This window comes from Erithacus rubecula, assembly GCF_903797595.1.
Source record: "Erithacus rubecula genome assembly, chromosome: 1".
Classification (NCBI taxonomy): Eukaryota; Metazoa; Chordata; class Aves; order Passeriformes; family Muscicapidae; genus Erithacus; species Erithacus rubecula.
In genome coordinates this window covers 19,583,009-19,603,842 of record NC_136658.1, presented here as the reverse complement: position 1 = coordinate 19,603,842, position 20,834 = coordinate 19,583,009, and the positions used below count along the sequence as shown (strand labels likewise).

The following is a 20,834-nucleotide window of genomic DNA, read 5'->3' as shown; positions in this document are numbered from 1 at the left end:
ACTTACATTCATTTTTAAGTATTTTACTTTTAAACGTGTGTCGTCAGGATGAGCCTGCCAGGCGCGGCAGCTGGAGCCGTTTCCAGCACGGGGCGGTGTCCCGGGTGGAGCGCGGCCCCATCCGCGCCGGGCGGGCTTTAGGCCACGCCCACGGCCCGCCCCTTGTCATATGGCCGTGCCCCCTCGGCATCTCTGTTCCCGCCCTCGGGGCGCGCCGCGCAGCGGCGATTGGCTGCCCCTGCCCGCGCCCCGCCCCTGCCCGCGCCCCGCCCCTTCCCGCGCCCCGCCCCTGCCCGCGCCCGCCCCTGCCCGCGCCCCGCCCCTGCCCGCGCCCCGCCCCTTCCCGCGCCCCGCCCCTGCCCGCGCCCCGCCCCTGCCCGCGCCCCGCCCCTGCCCGCGCCCCGCCCCTGCCCGCGCCCCGCCCCTGCCCGCGCCCCGCCCCTGCCCGCGCCCCGCCCCTGCCCGCGCCCCGCCCCTGCCCGCGCCCCGCCCCTGCCCGCGCCCCGCCCCTGCCCGCCCCCGCCCCTGCCCGCGCCCCCCCTGCCCGCGCTGGTTGGCGGGAGCGCCGGCCCGGCGGGATTGGCCGGTTCAACGGGCGGCACGCGCGGCCATGGAGGCCGTGCTGTGCGCCGAGCACGGTGAGGGGCGGCCCGGGGTCCCCGTGAGGGGAGCTGTGAGGGGGGCTTGGCCTGACCAGTTCCGCTCTTCTCCGCTCCGCAGGGTCCCTCTGCTTCCTGAAAACGGGCGTCCGCGATGGCCCCAACAAAGGGAAGAGTTTCTACGTGTGCGGGACGCATAGCTCCGCTGCCTGCGGCTTCGTCCTCCCAGCGCCGTAGGTGCAGGGCAGGGGCGGCAGGAGGGGCACGATGGGGCAGGGGACACACTTGGCTGTCCTAAGGGAAGTTCACTGCTGTGTCAACAGTCGCTAACTTGTTTTCTTAAGTAGCGTTTGTTTTGTCGCGAGTGATTGTTTTGCGGTGGCAGTTTCCTGGGCAGTCCTTGTCTGTGTTGTTCCGCTTCTCCTTTCCTCATTTCAGGGTTCCTGCTTCTCACTGCTTGATCCATGAGGGATGCGTGGTAGAGCTGCAAGTCCTGGTTCAGCAGCCGGACAGAGATGAATACCAGTAAGTTCCTCAGATTTTTTAAATACCGAATGTTTGCCTTCAAACGGTTAAAATCAATGCTCCTTCTTTATCCTATGTTCATTGCTTAAAGTAATCTTCTCAAACTGATTCTTACTAATGGTCGTTTAGTTTTTACAGCTGCACGTCAGAAAACTTGGATCCTGTGATTATATAGTTTTTTTCTAATGATGATTTAACATCCACCTAAACTGTACCTGTGTTCTGTGGGAAAAGGAGGGCTCTTGTTAGGGTATCTCAATTTTATGGCAGCTTTGAAGACTTACTTCATAAGATGCTGCCTCTTAAAAATAAAGATGGTTATTCTTAGGATCAGGAGGGTCTTAGGTCTCTATTATTTCTGAACAAGTGAGAGAGATGAACTACCAGTCATTGATAGTGGAAACGGGGTTTATTGCACATGTTGAAACATTTGGAATTGTTTGATGGTGACTGACTTGTAGTTTCCTTCTAAAACTGAAGAACATTATCGAGCCCTGAGGCCTTCACTTACCCTGTTTCCAAATGTTTGCCACTTTTATTAGCAGTTACATCCAATAGTATAAACCTGGGTTATGAGATAATGTTTGTTTTTAACACAATTGAACATGGTTGGGTTTATCCAAACTCAGCATCAAATTCAGCAGTGTTAATTCTGATAAAGTACTTGCAGCAGTCCTGGTTAGCTGCTAGTTTAAAAAAGAAATCACATCTGGAGTATTTTGGTCCCTGAGTTGCTTTAAAAATGAGGTGGCCTGTGCAGTCTAACTAGAAGAAGAACTGTTTCCTTGCACCTTGAAATCGTAAGATGCTTCTAAGGCTCTAAACATAGACAGTATTTTTGTGTGAGCAGTTACTCTTTTGTTGCTAAAATAAAAATAAAAAAACCCCAAACCCTAGGAAACTTTATTCAGAGAACACTACTCCTGTTGAAAGCTCTGTTGCCAGTGTTCATGGCCTTTTGTTATGGAAAGGTCTGAATGTAAAGTACAGGTTAGTCGAACTTGTCTGTGATGGTTTTTGGTGCAAAGTGCTTTTAAAGGAATGCTAAGAGTTTCTTTACTGGCTCCTGGGATTGAAATCTTGTTTTAATCCTTGGTAGGTTGTTTTACCGGTGCCTTAAGAGTAAGTTGAATGGGAAGAAATGGTGTGGAAGTGTCCCATGGCAGGTATGAGTGTTTTGTTTGGATTATAGTATTGCCTTATTCTGGCATGACTTTTCATTCTATATACCATAATCACCTCTGAAACTACTTAATGGGAGATTTTATATTTGCCAGCTGAGAAGTATATCAGGCCTGCTGTCCTCTAGATGAGATTTTTCTTTCTCCTAAGTTGTGTGAAGTAGTCACTATTCTTCAGTCTTAGAATAAACTTGGATTTAATTCCTGGCTGTCCTCTTTTCTAGAGATTGTGCTGTTGTGCTTGATTTGAATAGTGTGCTTATGTTGACACAATAGAAATTATAAGAAAGTAGAAAACCAGCTGTTTTGTTTTGGATTTCATATGGAATGTTTATCCTGATTCTGTTAAAATGATTCTGTCCTGATTCTGTTAAAATGATGGGAAAGATGATCTTGGTAGAGGATGATCGAGTTGCGTGTATCATGAACAGAATTTAATAATTTGTACATTAGCATTTACACCCAACTATGTATTGCAGGATCCAAAGGCTAACAAAGTGTCAAAACCCTTGGAATCCCAGCCCAGAGCAGTACCTTTCTTCAATCCTATTAGCCAAAGAAATCCATTCAAAGTGCTAGACAAGAATTGTGCACCATCATCCTGGAAACAAATGAAGCAAAGAAATGGAGAGGAAAGTAAAGAAAAAGGAGTTAATGCAGAGACTGAGAGTGTGCTGGTGTCACATAAAGAGAAGAGATCAACCTCTGATTCCTCCATAGAGTCAGTACCTCTTGAAGAACTCAAAAATAAAAAGAAAACATCCACAGGAAGTAAAAGTGACCCAGAACTTCAGGAGATTAAAGTGTCTGAATCTAAGCTTTGCCTTTCTGAGACCAGGAAAGGGAAAAACACACTTTCAGAAAAAGAGAAATATGGTGGCAGTGGCAGGGAATCCAAGAAACCTTCTGATTCTGTGGGCAAGGAGCCAGGTGCAAGATCAAAACTCCTGCCACTAGATCTTAGAAAGCCAAGTACAAGTACCAAACCTCCAGGGGAGGAGCAGCTTGGAGAAGAAAGCTTAAAAAGTTGTAGGGATAAAGACACAAGAGAGAAAGATGGCACTGGTCAGAAGAATGGTGAAATGAAACCAGTGTCTAAGGAAGATGTCCCTTCCCCATCAGGGACACAGTTGGCATCGCAGTGTGCTGCCCTGAGAGGAGGGGCAGAGGCAGAGCTGCTCAAGGCACAGCTCGGGCCAGGGCTGCCACAGCCCCCTGGTGAAGCCTCTGGTAGTGACAGTGATGAAGTACAATTTGTTTGTTCCTCATCAGGTAAAAGTAAACCTGAGAAATCAGTTGAGATTCCTTCAGGAAAATCAGGAAAGAGTGTGCAGGGGACATCTTTGCCAGGACCGGCAACATCACATCTCATGGAAGGACCCCAGGACCCTGAAGTGCTTCATAACCAACTTGTAGTCCAGCTGAAACAGAAAAAGGTCATTTATTGCACCTATTATTTGGGGGATTTATTGTTCTGTTTTCAAGATGACTTCCCCAAGGTGACAGGCATCAGAATATGGCATTTCCTCACGGGGTTTAGGAAGATGTGGCATGGTAGGGAGTTCAGCCTGTGTACAGACTGGTTGTATTAAGCAGATACAAACCGGTTGCCTCTAAGGTAACACAGTCTTCTGCCTTTGGGGATGTTCAGTTTTTGCCCACCTGAGGTTGTGTCTTGTCCTTTACCCTGAAAGTAATTTGCATAAAATGGAATAGTGCACAGCCAGTTTAACCTTTGTCAATAACATGGCTATTTCTGGTAGCCTCTTGGCCTTGTGCAATAGGAGAGACACAGCTATGAAAGCTCACACTAGAGTGAAATAAATTAACCTGCCTGTTTGCTTTCTTTGTTCAATAATTGCCAATCACTATGTTTTATAGTTTTTATTATGAATCCCTTCCTGTTTTTCTAGAGTTCAGAACAACCTTGAAATAAAGTCAGAACTGTTGTTTGTGTAAGCATAGAAAGGTGGAAGTAGATTAAATGTTGTAGATGTTTTGAGAGATGTTTGTCTGACTCACCTGTCTTTTTCATAAAAAGGAGTCGTCCCTATGTCCTTCCTATTTTCTAAAAACCACTAATGGTTAATTAGTGTTTCTGCTAAAAGACTGTTTAAATGCATTGAATGGCACTTGAAAGCTTTTGGAGATTACAGAACAGTATCAAAATACAGATTAAAATGGAATAAGATTAGTTCTTAGACTTCTGACCTGATTGTTCTGTGCTGGGAGAGAGGTTGGTAACCACACTCAAGTTTTGGTTTCTTTCTTTTTTGCAGAGTACATTGGCTACAGTGAACGTTCAGTTGCTGCCAGATAAAGGGGAACGGTTATTAAAGCAAGTGCAGGATTTGGAAGCTGCACTCAGTGCTCTTAACATTTCAACAGCAGATACTACTGAGAAAGGTAGGGCATTTTATTTTTTTCTTTCTTTTTTTTTGGTTCCAGAAGTTTACAAAACGGTTTGTCTTAAAATAGTTGTTAATATGGAGGAAATAAAGCATGAAGTTATATATGGCCTGTGGTCTATAAAACATCTGTTGAGATTTACTGAAGATGAAAAGTGTTAATTGCAAAATGCATGTCTGGGAGCAGATGAATGGACCAACTCAAATATTTGCCCTGTAATGTGGTGGCTTTCCAAGGGAGTTTCCTCCCACCATTAGGATCTAGGATTTCAGCTTTGGCTACATGATTGAGACAGGTATCTTTATGAGAACATGCAAATGAAGTGTTAGTTCCCACTGTTGCATTCTGGAACTGTGCTGTTCATGCATGTTGTTGTCACTGAATATTCCAATTACCAGATTGAAAATGAGCACCTTCCAGTGTGCCAATCCTGAGAGAGAAAAGCTCATGAGTTCTTGGCCCATTTGTTCTTGGATGTTTTGATAGTTTTTGTGTTCATAATATTGACAAGAGAGATGTCTTCAAAATTAATAAATCATCTCGGAACAGGGTGCAAAATTCACCTTGTCTGTACTACTCTGATCACAGTTGCAGAGTTCACTGTGTTGCTATAAACCATGTACTGAGGCTGGAGCTGGACTCACTGCCTGTCACAGCAGCAGGCCAAGAGCACACTTTAGTAGTTGCAGTGGCTCAGGTGATGTGGGAGTCTGCTATTGAATTAGTGCCACCACTGCATAGTATTTTGCAAGCAGACTATTGGGCAAAATGAAGACTCTTCTCTGGGCTGTAGGGCAAGGCTCTGAGGTTCATTGTGTAACCTTTTCAGCCTGTGATTCCTTTCTCCTTAAGGGCAGGACAGCACAAGCAGCAGCTGCCATGAAGAAGCTTTGTCTAACCCAGTTGGCAGGCCAGGTGGTACGAAGTTAATAACACCACTCCCACTTCAGGATCCTACAGCAAAGGCCTCTCCAGGCTCACACAGTCATCCCTTGGGTGCTGCTACTTTGGGTTCCTGTGGCCAAAGTTTTGGAAGTAAGTATAGAAAGACTTCAGCATTACAGAGAACACTGTTGAGTACTATTTCTGAAATAATCCTGCAACTTGTGGATACATGTGAGAGTACCTTTTTTGTTACTACATACTGTCTCTCAGGCATCTGTAGCCACTGGTCAATCTCTGAGGTGGAAGATTTGTTTAGGAAGGTTGGGTTTGTAAACACATCTCTGGTACTGTATCTTTGCAGTGAGTGTTGGTGTGCAGAATCTGTATGGGGGAGGAATGACAGGAGACCGAATCAGGGCTGTACACAGTGCCATATTTGAGGCTATTAATCATCTTCACAAATCTCTAGAATCCTGTCCAACAGAGGAGACAGCAGCTGAAGATCCCTCTGGTCTGAAGGTGGGTTGGCAAGGATGGAAGCTGTCATGCTGATGAATGAATTGTAACCTCTGTATGGTACCCTAGAGTATTCCTTCTTTCCCACTTTGACATACCTTGCTCCTGCTAGAAGGTGATCCTCTTAATTACATTCCATCTATGTTATTTGTACTTGACTGGCAGAACAGAGGTGTGAAGAATAGGCTGAGAACCTCGTTGTTCATTCTTCCTGGTGAGCTATAAGAAGTAATATTTCAAAAAAGTGTTGCAGGTGATTGAGTTCATGCAATGTGATGGGTTCCAGATTAGGCAGTTCTGATCTGTTTGAGATAATATGCAAGGTATTGGAATAAAGGCACATGGCTCTGCAGGATGGTGTGTAGGTGGCTATATGTTGTGTCACTTGTCACATTGTCTTGGGACCTTTCCAGTGGTGGGGAAGGCCACTGAATGTCCTGTGATGGTAGTATATAGTCCCTCTTGCTGTTTCAAAGTCTGTAGGGGTCTTGAACTCAATGAGAAAAGAAGTGTTTTCAATCCCTTTCCTTGACAGAGATAACAGTTGTAAGCAAGGTAGTCTGGAGTGGATTTTCCAACTGAAGAAGACATTGTTGTCTGCTGTCTGAGAGCACTCTGGACACTAAGCTGGTTAGTGCAGGCAACATTAGGAAAATTCATCTATGGTACTGTGGTCTCCTGCCTCCTACTAGATGCCATGGGTATCCCAGCCCATGTGGAAACAGGTAGTTAAACTCCTTTCCATAGGATTGTAGTAAAACAGTTAACAGGATAATTGGTACAGGAAGCAGAGGTGTCTACATTTTGCCAGGTGTTTCCTTCAAATCCTCTGTCTCCTTCACCCCCTCAGGTCCCACTGCTGCAGCACCAGAAACAGGCGCTTGCATGGCTCCTCTGGAGAGAGAGTCAGAGGCCATGTGGAGGAATTCTGGGTGAGCAACAGAACAGCAAAGTGATTTTGTGGAGCAGATCTATCGCAGCAAAGTTTTGCATGTAACTTACTTGGAGGGCAATAACTGGTTATTTTATAGATATGTCAAAAGGGCTTATTTTCTGTGCTCTGTTACCAAGCACAGATATTAACCAATTCCTTTATCATACCCTGAACTTGTGTGAAATTTCTATCTGTGTGTTGTTGATTTTCTGGGCTCCCCAGGGCACTTTCTGTTGTAGTATTTCCCTCAATGTAGGTCCAAGGGGGCTCATTTCTGCAGGTAATAACTTGCATGCATCTTTTTGCAGCGGATGACATGGGCTTGGGGAAGACTCTAACGATGATTGCTCTTATTCTGGCCCAGAAGCAGCTGAAGACAGAGAAAAGAAAGGAGACGTTAGAAATATGGCTATCCAGAAATGGTACAGAATTGCTTCTGTCCTGCAGCTCATACATTATGATGAAGTGCCATCTGAAATGCCTAAAGCATTACAGGTTAAGGGGTTGTAGAACAATACACTATCTGTACTCACTTTCCTTCTGCAGGAAACTTAATTTGGCTAAATTTTACTGTGCTTCCTTGCATGGCTTTTCTTTTGATCAGAGTCATTTTTGTCTTCCATTGGATGTGTAGGATTTTCCAACTCATTACTTATTGTTTGGGGATTTTTTTTTCTGTTTTCCTGAAATAGTTAAAGCCAGCATATGCTGGATTTGCAAAAGGTTTCAGTTTTTAAAACATGCATAGTTTTCATAAGGACTTAAAATAGCTACTACTTACCTCCCTGTGACTGATCTTTTTTCTTTCCAACACTCTCCCAAATATTACTTTTATCTTGTCCACAGACACTGTCTTTTTTTATTAGTGTTTTTTTAAGGAGTACTGCTTCTGTGTCTACAGTCTGTACTGTCTGTATTCTCATGGAACTGGCTGGAGACTCTTCTCAATTGTGAATTTCCAAAAATTCTGTCTTCGTTCTAGTCTAATGTGAAGACATTGAAGCTTGTCTGCAATATTTTCTTTTAGACTTCACTGTTGTCCCTTCCCATGGCACTTTAATCATTTGTCCTGCATCCTTGATCCATCACTGGAAGAAAGAGATTGAGAAACGCGTGGCCTTTGGCAAACTGAGGGTTTATTTGTACCACGGCTCAAATCGAGATAAACATGCAGAGGTGTAAGTGCTAAACCATAAATACCACCAAGAAAAGCAAAATGTTATGTAGCAAGAGATTGTTTATCCAAGTTGAAATTCAGTGGATGTAGAATGATGAGAGAACATGAAGTATTGAAATGTGGAAGGCCCAGAAGGTCAGGCTGATGTGTGCTCTCAAGGTCTATTTAATAAAACATTTATAGCCTGTGCCCATGGTTCTCGTGGAGGCTATTGCTGCTTCTGTTACCAAAAAAAAAAAAAAAAAAAAGGTGTTTATGCTCTAAAAGATCTCTTGCTTGCAAGGATTGTCAATGGCAGTTTCTTCCATAATTGTGCTTTGTAGTTGTATTTTTTATGAGTTGTACATATAGATCAGTGTGTTTTCTAGACCTATTCAGGCCATTCTGAGCAGTATTCCTGGGTGCCAGGCTCTCAGCAGGGCTCATGCCATGTGATGTGCATTCTGGTCAATGGGCTTTTACTGTCATTTTGAGCTTGATGTGTCTACTTCCAGTGTCCATAAAATGGGGATGATGTGTCATTCCTGTTTGACTGCAATGAAGCTCAGTTTTCTGTAAAACTCAGCATTTTAGCTCCTATAGTGCTGTGTAGTTCTTAAATGCATTCTTCAGCATGCATTTAGTCTTTCTTGCAAAATGAATTCCTTATTTGTTCTTGCTCCTGATTACTACTTTCCCTTCATTCAGGCTTTCTGGATATGATGTTGTTGTCACAACCTACAGCCTTCTCTCCAAGGAGATTCCCACAAGCAAAGAGGAGGGAGAAGTCCCTGCTCAGGACTATGATGTGGGGGTGAGAAGCCAACATCAGTAGGGAATTGCCTTAAGGTTTTGTTCTTTCTGAGGTGTTGCAAACCATTCTTGTTTTAAGTAGTACCTTATGTGTCCTACAGTGACCAGCAGCTTGATTTTTTTTTTCTATAAGCCCCTGTTGATTATTTTTGTAAAACCAAAATGATGAAAGTGCTGTGAGGTGCAGCAAGAAGAACAGATATATTCACAATATATCTGTTCTGTAGACTTATAGAATATGCTACATTGAATAGAGTTGAAATGTCTTAAGAAGTAATTTTAAGAATGCCATGGTGAATCTCATTCTTTTGAGGTGAAGGAGCAGAAGAATCTCCTGTTTGATGTTCTTTGTTGCTTGAAGCACTAATGTCACTCCAAACTACCAGAAACCTGTTGTGCTCAGTCTGAACTGAGGCAGCCTCCCTGCTGCCTTGAAGATCAACAGCAGTGTGCTGGCTGGGCTATGAAAATAATGACACGATTGCTGAATGCTGACTGCAATGACTACACAGTGTAGAGAAAGTCCCTTGCTGTCTTCTGCCTTTGTGCACAGCTCTAGATATAGCTCTTGAAGAAAACAGGACTTGGAATTTCCTAAACTTCTAGGTGGCATCTATACAATTTTGAGAGATCAGAATAATTATATGTGGTCCTTCATCTCAGCATAGCAAACCTTTGATATGAAACACCTCTTGAAGCAAGAACATTATATGATAAAAGCAAGAAAACGAGCAAAATACTAGAAATTGTTATTGAGGTAACTTTTGGCTTATAAACTTTAAATGTGGAAGCTTTAAAGATATAATTTTTGGAGACCATTCCTTACATGGCAGTAAAAGCACAAACTGCTGCTGACTATCATCAGGATAAGACTTCTTGCTGGAAAAATGCATTTGCTTGTGGCTCCTTGGTGGAGAACCTAGGTTTTGCTTCAGATTGTAGTCTGCTTTTTCTTTCAGAGTGGATCATCTCCCTGTTCCCCTCTGCTCAGGGTAGCTTGGGCTCGAATTATATTGGATGAAGCTCACAATATTAAAAACCCACGGGTTCAAACCTCTATAGCTGTGTGCAAACTGAGAGCCAGTGCCAGATGGGCTGTCACTGGGACGCCGATACAGAACAACTTGCTGGACATGTACTCTCTCCTGAGGTGAGCAGGCTGCACGTGATCACATGGACAGGGATCCAGTCCTAGTAATTCTTCTCTGATGAAGTGCTGAAGTTGTTTCTAAGTTTGAGATGTCTCTAAGATATGTGGAGTAATAGGATTAGTTATATTAATGCTTAGCACTGGATTGCAAAGGCATTGCACTAGGCTATGTGTCTGCTGTTGCATGTAGCTTTTCTGCCTCCACAGAGAACAAAGGGGAAATTACTTTGGATCTCCTTTGCTTTCAAGATGAGTATGCACAAAACCAATTTTAATGAACAGAGGTTTTGAGTTAATCCCTGTTGTTACCAGGGCAGCCTGGGACGACCTTCTTGGAGTGTTGTGCTACAAGGGCATTGAAGGAAAGGGTGAAAACTCTGAATCTTCTGAACAATGATAAACAGGTGCCCCTCACTGCTGAGGGGGGGAAGGTTACAAATGGTGTTGGAGAACCAGAGAGAACTTGTATTTGAAATTAATTTTGGATAATTGAAATTAATTGCCAAGTAAGAAGATTGCTATTTTGAAATAACAGATAAATATGCTTTTTGGCAAGTGCCTCTGCATCTTCATGTCCTTTGTTTGCTGGTGATGCTTGAAACATAACAAGCTAAGAGGAAGTGGCAAGTACAGAATCAGAAACAGGTGCTTACAGTATTAGTGATGGTAGGACATCTAAGCAAACAAGTTATCATCATCATTACACTGGAAATGTTTTACTGCTCCTTGGTCATGCAGTTATGGCATTTAGAAATTGTTTTGGTAGCATGGAATTTGGTTCTGGTCACTCCAGAGTAAGTGAAGAACTCTTCTTCCCTTGGTATGGCATCTCCTTCCTTCCTGTCACAGGTTTCTACGTTGCTCTCCTTTTGATGAATACAAAGTGTGGAAGTACCAGGTAGATAACAACACAAGGAAGGGAGGGGAGAGGCTGAGCCTCTTAACCAGGAGCCTCTTACTGCAGAGAATGAAGGACCAGCTGGATTCAGCTGGCAAGCCCCTGGTAAGAACTTCACCCTCCAGAACTATACCATCATTCCATTGTTTTCTTTGCAGTACACAGTTAGTTATTTACATGCATTACTTTGTAATTGGTGGGGCTTCCTATCTGCTGCAGTCTCTTGAGCAAGAGAATCAAATGCCTATGGGATGCTTTGGTTGCTTACACAGAAAGCAGAATTAAAGAGAATCGTGAAACATTTCAGTTATAAATCACATGCAGACAAAAATATGCCAAGCAGTTGCACATAGATGAACACTCAGTGGAAGCTTAGTCTAGATCACTGGACTAGCCTAGCTCTCTTGAGAACCCAAGCTGCCACGTGTCAAATGGACCTGGTCTGTGCTGGAGCATTGGCTTCCTACATTGCTTTTTACAGTCTGTTGAATGGAGTACTAGGTCATAGGTGTGTCTTGAGCCTTTAAAAGGTATAGTTTTGCTGTACTGTCTGATTTTGAATTGGGAAATAAGTTACTTTAACAACACAAAAATTAAGCCTTCCGTGGTAGCTGTTGAGCAGCTCATACACAGTAGCTCATGCCTCTTGTTATTGGATGAGCTGGAATAAAGATTTTACTCTGAATATTAACCAGGATCCTTGGAGTTCTGTGAATATCTCTGTTGTGTCATAACTGCATTAATACATATGGCTTTAGTGAACAAACAGCTATCTTCTGAGACTTGGAGTACTATTAAATCTTGGATGGCTGGTGTTTGTGGTGGTCTCTAAGACTTTTGCACTACATACATCTGATCCTGTGAATTTTCACTTCAGGTATCTCTGCCCCAGCGTAGCACGCGCTTGCATCAGTTAAAACTTACAGCAGAGGAGCAGTCTGTGTACAATGTGCTCTTTGCAAGATCCAGGTATGAACGTGGGTAGAGATATGGTATTCTGTGGGGTTTTTCTTGTTGATATGGAAATCAGAAGAAGAATTCACTTTAGATGAGGAGAGCTTTTGGACAAACTCTTGTTTTTTTCTCTTCTGATTTATCTGTCTAGTATGTTTGAAAATACATTGCTTGTTTGGATAGTAGACAAAACTCATTAATTTCTTTTCTCCCATATATTCATGCCTCATATGGGCTTTGTATTCTAGCCTTATACTTAATCTTACAAATTTCAACACTCCAAATACTTGGAATTGCATCAAATAATTCTTAAATGATGCTGTGTGAGCACCTGTAAAGGAGAGAATTACCATCTTTGCTCTGTGATTCTTATACAATTAGAAATTATGCTGGCCTTTCCAGATAGCTGTAATGCAAGCCAGAATCACTATGTGTTCTCCTAGGCTCTTTCAGTAGTCTCACTGTAAAGAATTTTCCTTCCTTTTAAATATACATTTAAAGGTGTTCTCATACTCAAAAGGCAGACTTGCTTTCTCTTGTGATTTCCAAAATGCATCTTTGGTTTTGATCATACTCAAGTTAAACAAAACTGGGGGGTTCTTTGTGATTGTTTTATGACTTAATGATAAATGAAACCTTTCTTACCTTAATGCATCATCAGCTTGCTAAGCTCAAGTCCTTCTTTCTGTTTTTCTTGCTGTGGATCTCAGTCTTTGTCTTATTTTCACAGGTCAACACTACAATCCTACTTAAAGAGACAAGAACAGAAAAACGAAGGCAGAGAGTATGATGGTGGTAACCCCTTTGAGAAAGGTTTGAGTGTGTCCTCCCCTGAAAACATCTGCAAAAGTGGCTTTTAAGTGCACAGTTCAGAAGGGGGAACAGACCTGGGGTCAGAAATTCTTTGGAAAATGCTCCCCTCATGTTACAAAGACTTACCTTAGTATTCTAAAAGTGTGTTCTCATTGTTGTGGCTCTGGGAAAATCTCTTAACTGTTCTGGGTCTAATATTTCCTATGAAATAAAGGTCTAGTTGCTCAGATAACGTATGTCAGCATTAGTGTATGATATATCATACTTGTGTTGTTGCCTTTTTTCTTTTTTTAATTAAAGTGGGGGTTGGTGTGCTCCTATGTTAAATCAGGTATTTGCTTGCCTGTTCATTCTTGACTTCTCTTCATGAACCTCTTCCTGGAGGTGAATGGGCAGCGCTTGGAAATGCCTCCAAGAGCTCTTGATGTTTTGTCTTCCTTCCTTGACAGTTGCACAAGAGTTTGGAGTCAGTCAAAAGGAATTTCTAGCAGGCTCACAAAGTGCCTCCCACGTCTCAAGTACTGTCCATGTCTTATCCATGCTCTTGAGGCTCCGTCAGTGCTGCTGCCATCTCTCCTTACTGAAAATGGTAATTGCATTGTAGTCATCTGGGGGGATTTCTGAGGTTCCTTTAAGTGTTCATATAAGTTAACAGACTTGGTAACACCTTTGCTTCTCTTAGCTATGAGAGTATGAACAGAGTCAATTTTAGGACTCTGTGTTTTAAAGCCCCAGATGTTTTAGGTGAGCTTGCCTTCTATTGAAGAGTTCCCCAGCATGATTTATATGGGCAGCTCTGTCTTTGGAAATACCTTTATTCAGATAAAAAGGGAACTAGAATTTTAATTCTGAAGAAGTCTTAATCTTAACCTAGCCTTGAAAAGTGCACAAGTGTAGCCTGTTCCAATGGCTTGTGTGTTGGAGAGCTCTGTGAGTGCTTTGAGATTGCCTTGCATGAAGCAGAGTAATCTTTCAGGAATTCTTGGCTCTGAACTACATATATAGCAGGTGTAGAGAAAGTTCAGCTATTAGGGGAACAGACAGGAATTTATGTTCTAACATCTGTAATCCTGCAGTTGTTAAATGCTGTGGGAAAGTCTGAGGAGACTGGACCACAGGAAATGGGTATAATCACATGCTTGCCATACACTGCCCCTTTTGGGGCAGAATAAAGGTCCAAAGGGACTGTTTGATCCAGTAGTGTTTCTTAATTGTTTTATCTTCATATTGCATAGCATCCTTCAAACCCAGTGTCCTCAGCAGATACTGTGCAGGCTGGATCAATACTGAGTTTGATCTCAGGCTTGACTGTGATCCCTTCTTAGTTTGCATTCTTCCCACAGGCTCTGGATCAAGTTAACTTGAACAGTGAAGGCCTTGCACTCTCCATTGAGGAACAACTTGGTGCTCTGACACTGTCTGAGCTCCAGACCCCTGATTCCAAATCAACAGTCTACCTCAATGGCACAGCTTTTCAATCAGATATCTTTGACATCACCAGGGAGAGCACCAAGGTATTCTGGTTGTGGCATTTTTACCTTCTTCGAGAAGCACTTTGCCTCTTAAATGGCTCATTACACCTTGGTAATTGCAGATTAGGTTAAGTTGCCAGTTGAGATGAAATGAGATGAGTTAGGTTGATAGCCTGCCAAACTCCTTCTGGAAGGCTCCAACTTCTCACATACTGAGGGGTAATTCTAGTAAAGCTGTGAGAATGTGACTGCTGAAAAACTGTAAGTGAAAATCTTAAGCAGTAGATTCCCAGAAGCTCAGAAGAGCTTGTATATGAGACCATAGTGCTTGTGATGAGCTAGAAAGAAAGGGATGGCAACAAGAAGGTGCATTAAATGGTTGCAATAACTTCTCACAGGAAGGTTGGAATCTGTAAGACAGGCTTGTATGATTTGATTTCCTGGCCCTGTTTTCTGTGGTGGGAGTATTCTCACCAATTACTAATAAAATCTCCTCAAAATCTAAGCACAGAAGAAATTCCAGTTGAAAAGCTATTCTGATTAGTTTCTAGTTTTAATAAAGAATATCCAAGCATGAACTGGATTATGAGAACAAGCAGACTAATGTTTTGTATCTTTTTACCTGCAGATAACTCAACTCCTGGCTGAATTGAAAACTATTCAGAGTCACTCAGAGCCTCAGAAAAGGTTAGCAAACATGCTCTTTTCTTTAGTCATAGTGATTCAGAGAAGCACACTGTTTCTTGAAAACAGCAGAAATAGCTTAAAATAACTGAATACAAAACTCATGGTATGGTAAAATGGTGACAGTACTGCAGTAGTTGAACACAACTGTTGAGGAAAAAAAAAGTCTAGGACAACAGAGGGGAGTTTAAGATACAGGTAAGTGTAAACATAAGGGAATGTGCGAGAAATCTCAAGGCCCAGGAAGACTATTCTCCAGAAGTAGGATTGGGAATATTTAGTTGTGATGAGAAATATTTGCCCACCCCAGAACCCAAAAAAGTGGAGGACTAAAGTAGAGATTAAAACTGCACCTGTTAAGGTTAAAGGAATGCATTGATTCCAATCTTTTCCAATAATCATTCCCATCATAAGAATGGGAACAACTTTGCTTTTGGTCCCTTTCAAGAAACTATCAAACAAATTACTGCCTCACAAACTGTTTTAGTTCAAGAAATTGGGGAGTGAAAAGCTAGAGTGAATCTAAATTTGGTGTTGCTATTGATTTTGTGTTTTGCAGAAGAAACTGTGTTGTGACTCAGGTTTGTCATTGGGAGGTGGAAATATAAAATCCAAAAAAAGAGGTGAATGTTATAGACCTAATTTTTGTGAAGTTTATTGGATATTAGCCTTCCACAGCAAGTTCTACCACTACACCTCTGTTTCTGAATTGGGAAGGGGCTTGGCTCCAGTTTGCAGTGGGGAAGGGTGCTTGAATTGTTGTAGCCCCTTGGGTGAGACACTGCAATGACCAAGCTGTTCCAGTGCAGAGAGAGCTGTTGTGAACTCCCTGTTCTCTGTGCAGCGTGGTTGTCTCTCAGTGGACAAGCATGCTCCAAGTTGTGGCTGTGCACCTGAAGCGCCTGGGGCTGAAGTACGCCACAGTGGATGGCTCTGTCAATCCCAAGCAGAGGATGGATGTGGTGGAAGAGTTCAATAACAATCCCAAAGGGCCTCAGGTATGCATTCAGGGCAGGGAAACAGTCCCCTAGCACTGCTGTGAGCAGCTATGATGTCTGACTGGGTGACTGTAAACAAGTTCCTTAATGCTCTTTTGGCTTTTGAAGGTAATGTTGGTCTCCTTGCTGGCTGGAGGCGTTGGCCTGAACTTGACTGGAGGAAACCATCTCTTTCTCCTTGACATGCACTGGTAAAGGCAAATACAAGTTCTATCTTGGAGAGGATATGTAGGGCATGCTGCTTGCTTTCTCCCTGTATGTATTGTAATGTCTGATGCAACTGGGTTAGGAGGGAGGACTTTAGCTTATAGTAGGGGTAAGGGGTTAGTTGTGGAAGAGTGTTTTTACTACAGCTTTCATCTGATTTGTCCATCCAGTGCTCACTGCCCTGAAGTATAGTTCTGTAGGGGCAAGGAAAAATAGAGGAATGTAAGAGCAATCCAAAGAAGCAAGTATGCAGCTCTGTCACAAAAGGCTACCAGAGACTTGGCAGTCCCTGGCTTAAGTTCTTGCAGTTATGGAAATGGTGTAGTAATGCTTACAGGCAGTTTGGCTTGAAACAAATAGAGCATAGTCAATAACTGGGCACAGCTAGAGTACCTTTGGGTCTTACGAGTGTGTGCAAGCTCCTGATACTTGTTTTGTCTCATCAAAATCAGAATTGTAGAATTAAATGTTACTCATAAGAGCTTACAAATCAAACTAATGTGCCTCATACAAAACCAGCTGCTGAGTAGTAGCATTAAGGAGATGCTTCTGCAGTATAGAAGTTACACCAGCAAGTATCCCTGTAACTTTGTCAGATGGACCCATCTCTTATGTAAATATTCCTGAGTTGATGGCCTCTTTCACTGGGATTTGCCTTTTTGCTTCACTCTCTTTGCTCACCACCTACTCTCAGCTTTCTCTGAGTAGCAAGTGTTTGCCAGACTTGGGGCTGCATGGACCAGTGGTCTCTGTCACGCAGTGGGCTTTGTGTGGAACCCAGGGCAAAGGGAAATACAGCCAGGGTGAAGGCTGGCCATCAAGCTAGTAAACCTAAGGTAGCCTGGGAGCAGTTTTAGTTCTACAGAGGAAGAAAACATGATTTCCTGAAGGTAGGAAAATGAGGCAAGCTTTTGTTTTTGTTTTAATTACCTTGTAGGAATCCTGCTCTGGAGGACCAGGCCTGTGACCGCATCTACCGTGTGGGGCAGCAGAAGGATGTTGTGATACACAGGTCAGCATTTTACTTGGCAGAATGAGGAGCTGCTGCCTATATTGTCTGGCTTTAGTCAGTGAGACAAGACCTTGGTTTCACTACTTAGAGCTGGACACAAGGTCTGACACTGAGGTTTGGGCACCGAGATAAAAATGTTTTCATGTGTTCTGTGTGGCACTTGCATGCATGTTGCTGTCCTGACATCTAGCATAGGTTTCTTGTTTTTCAGCCTGTGGATTTTTGGGAATGTCCTATTCATTCCTGAGAACAGTTTGGGCACCAAACCATTTCTCTTAATTAAGTGGAGATTTTTTCACCATGATCCCTAAGCCTGAACCGTTCTAGTATCATTAATAAAAACCACATAAAGCACTTCTAATACGTGGCAAAGTTGACTTTTGGAAAAAGTATCTGTAACTAAGTAGTGAAAAATTAACTTAGTTATAAATGCACAGCACATTCAAAGACTGGAATCTAAAATGTTATTTTGGGTACAATGTTTTTTGTGTAATAGGTGCCATCAGTTATCAAATAATAATTACAGGATTTTGTCACAGAATTACTGTTACTTCAGATGACCAAAGTTGAGACCTGAAATGCATCAGACTTATATTTGAAATGTTATCATGGTTGGATATGAGGACAGCTGGTTTCTGTTCAGAGGTTGTCTCAGTTTGAGATAAATTAGGAGGAAAAGTATTTTGTCAGTCACATAGTTGGCTAATTATTAATTTCTAAGTATGATGAATCTTTTGAAACTTACTGGAGAAGTGTTCATATAACACTGACATTTTTTTGTAGTACTTGATGGTGTGGTTTTGTTTTGTCTTTTTTAAATTTGTTTTTTAGGTTTGTCTGTGAAGGAACAGTAGAAGAAAAGATCCTGCAACTCCAGAAGAGGAAGAAAGGTCTTGCCCAGCAGGTTCTATCAGGCAAAGGAGAGACCTTCACTAAGCTCACTCTGGCTGACCTCAAAATTCTCTTTGGCATCTAATTATGATTTGCAATGCCCAACAGAAAGTAATTTATACCTAGTGCAACTGAGTAACTGTGCAGATTTCAACATAAGACTTCTGTTTTGAGGTGTCACTTATTTTGAACTACATTTTTATAACTGTTCTGGAAAGTTATCAACTTCAATAACTAGTTTCAATATTGATCGTGTATCCAAAGGTTAATAAAGTTAAGCTGTTAATTTGAAACAAAACTGGTTCTTGGTTTTCTGTCAATGGCTTCTAGTTAGATAACTTTCATTTTCAAGGCAAGAAATGGACAGACATAGAACAAGAACAAGAGAGACAAACATGAGATAGGGAAGTTCAGAGTTTGTGTGGGCATGAAGTAAGGAAAAAAAATTGAGCATGATTCTGTAGGAAGACTATAAATTTTAGAATTTCAAGTAACAAAATTAAGGAAGTACTTAGAGGAATACTGCACAATACAACAAATACAACAAAGGAGACTTTGTTCTTGAGGAGGACTTTTTCTACCCTGCTCAAAATATTTACTGAAGCAGGGACTTAGATTTGTTATGTTTCTATGAAACAGAACCTGAGTTCCTAATTGTGGGGATTTTTTTTCCTGAGTATTAGTTTTGAGGGAATTCTGAAGTTTAAGGTCTAGCACCTGCAATCAATGAACTAGCCAATTTCTGATGCAAAGTGATGTGTGTGGTTTTGGTATTGAAATTATTTTAAAGGAATGGTAAATAAGTTTGGTTGCACAGTTATCTACAGAACTGAACAAAACTGTATCTCTAATGTTAGTCTAGGTGTCCAGAGTGCTCTAATGTAAGCTATCTTTGTAATCCAAAACTCTTTGTGGAGGGCTGGGAGCAGCCTTCACCTGTGGTCACTGAGCGCGTGAGGGAACAGCGGTTCCTGTTGCTGAGTGGTGTTGAGGGTGGTCTGGGGGCTGTAGGGGCAGCTGGTGCCGTGCTGCCCTGGCGTGGCTCCGCTCGGGTGCCATAAAGGAAGCACTTACTCCCTGTGTACTCGGGATAGCTCCGGGATGCGGCGAAGCCGAATCGGGCCGATGGAAAGGATGCCATCACGGTCAGGATGGCCGAGCGGTCTAAGGCGCTGCGTTCAGGTCGCAGTCTCCCCTGGAGGCGTGGGTTCGAATCCCACTCCTGACACTACCTTTTCCCTTTTTCTTGCCCCGTGCGCCGTTGTTTTCATGCGTGATCTCGTCAAACACGAGTGGGCGGGGATGGGCATCCCTGCGCCTCCGCGGGTGGGCAAGCCGAGGAGAGAAGTGCGCCAGGGACACGCGCGGTGCCTACGCATTTGCGCTTCCGTTCGGTGCAGGAGATACTATCACCGATCGGCTCGGACAGGACCGGCGCCGCAGCACCGCCATGGCAGCAATCCCACATGGACAGTGCCGGTAAAGCCCTCTCTAAGCCGGCCGGTTAGCTCAGTTGGTTAGAGCGTGGTGCTAATAACGCCAAGGTCGCGGGTTCGATCCCCGTACGGGCCAGTTTCTTTTTGGTCTCCCCCTTCCCGGGTCTGCTGGTGTGGTTTTTTGCCCGCACTCATCGAATTCACCGGTCAGCTAAAGGGGGAGAGGGACCCGCCCTTTTGGAGGCGCCCACACCTTGCCGTGATGGTCTACAGCGCAGGGTAAGAGCAGCCGCCGCTGGGGCCCCGATTTGATCCGGCGGGGCTGTTTCTTGGCGGGGCGGTGTCCGGCCGGACGCGAGGAAGCGAGCGGCTGAAGGAAAGGCGTTGTCCAGGGCCGACCTGTCACGGGCGGTCCCCGCAGGAGGGCACAGCCCAATTTCCTGTAGGAAATGAGACGGGCCGAGACTCCAGTCCGCGCTGGAGGACGTCCCTGAGGGCGGCAGCTGGGTACAGGGGGATCCCTCAGTCTCCGCAGGGGTAATTATGAAAACGATCGGCGGGCGCCCTGCCCAGCTTATCCCGCTACCCAGACAGACACGAGCCACTCGGGCCGCGCTGGGCTGCTGCGGGCACGGGAAAAGCGGGAACAAGCCCGGCCAGGGGACAGCAGCGACTCCCCAAAATAAACGTGTAGGAAGGCCGGCAGCAGCCCAGGCACCGCTGGGATTCGAACCCAGGATCTCCTGTTTACTAGACAGGCGCTTTAACCAGCTAAGCCACGGCGCCGGGCGGGCCGCGAGTAGCCCCGCCTCGCCCTGCCCTAAAGGGCGGGGGCGCTGCCGGGCCGGGGGCATCCCTTCCCTGCTGGAGGGAGCGCGCTCCGAGCCGGAGCTTTCTGGGAGTGGTTCCGAATCTCTCGTTTTCTTTACTTCTTACAGGGGAAAACTTTTATCGTGTTAAAGAAAAAAAAAAATGCCTACAGCGAGCGGATTTGGGACACCGGAGAGAGAAAGAATATTCAGAAGGAAGAAAAGAAAGCCCTCGTAGTCGGCAGGATTCGAACCTGCGCGGGAGGATCCCAATGGATTTCTAGTCCATCGCCTTAACCACTCGGCCACGACTACCAGCTGCTCATCTATTTTTGTTTTCCGGCTTTCCCCGCCCAGACGGCAACTCCGCCCCCTCACCTTTTCCCGCGTTTTCCCCTGGCGCGCTCTCGACTCGGCACCGCCCCCGCCGAGGGGCGGCGGGATTCGCGCGCGGGTCCTGGAGCGGCCGCCTGGGCGCGCGGGTAGGGGCGG

The 20,834-nt window shown here is 44.1% G+C and overlaps 1 protein-coding gene across 1 annotated transcript; it reads left to right on the top strand.

Moving 5' to 3' along the window:
- The first annotated feature begins 527 nt into the window (after positions 1-527).
- TTF2 (transcription termination factor 2) lies at positions 528-18,395 on the top strand. Its single transcript, XM_079309717.1, has 23 exons — positions 528-638; positions 721-832; positions 1,038-1,124; positions 2,224-2,290; positions 2,785-3,741; positions 4,585-4,711; positions 5,567-5,749; positions 5,961-6,118; positions 6,966-7,047; positions 7,358-7,471; positions 8,077-8,227; positions 8,914-9,019; positions 9,978-10,168; positions 11,018-11,171; positions 11,944-12,035; positions 12,751-12,833; positions 13,283-13,422; positions 14,177-14,347; positions 14,934-14,992; positions 15,834-15,987; positions 16,096-16,178; positions 17,132-17,206; positions 18,038-18,395. The coding sequence occupies exons 1-23, from the start codon at positions 611-613 to the stop codon at positions 18,180-18,182; spliced, it is 3,519 nt and encodes a 1,172-aa protein (XP_079165843.1). The 5' UTR covers positions 528-610; the 3' UTR covers positions 18,183-18,395.
- Positions 18,396-20,834: the final 2,439 nt, after the last annotated feature.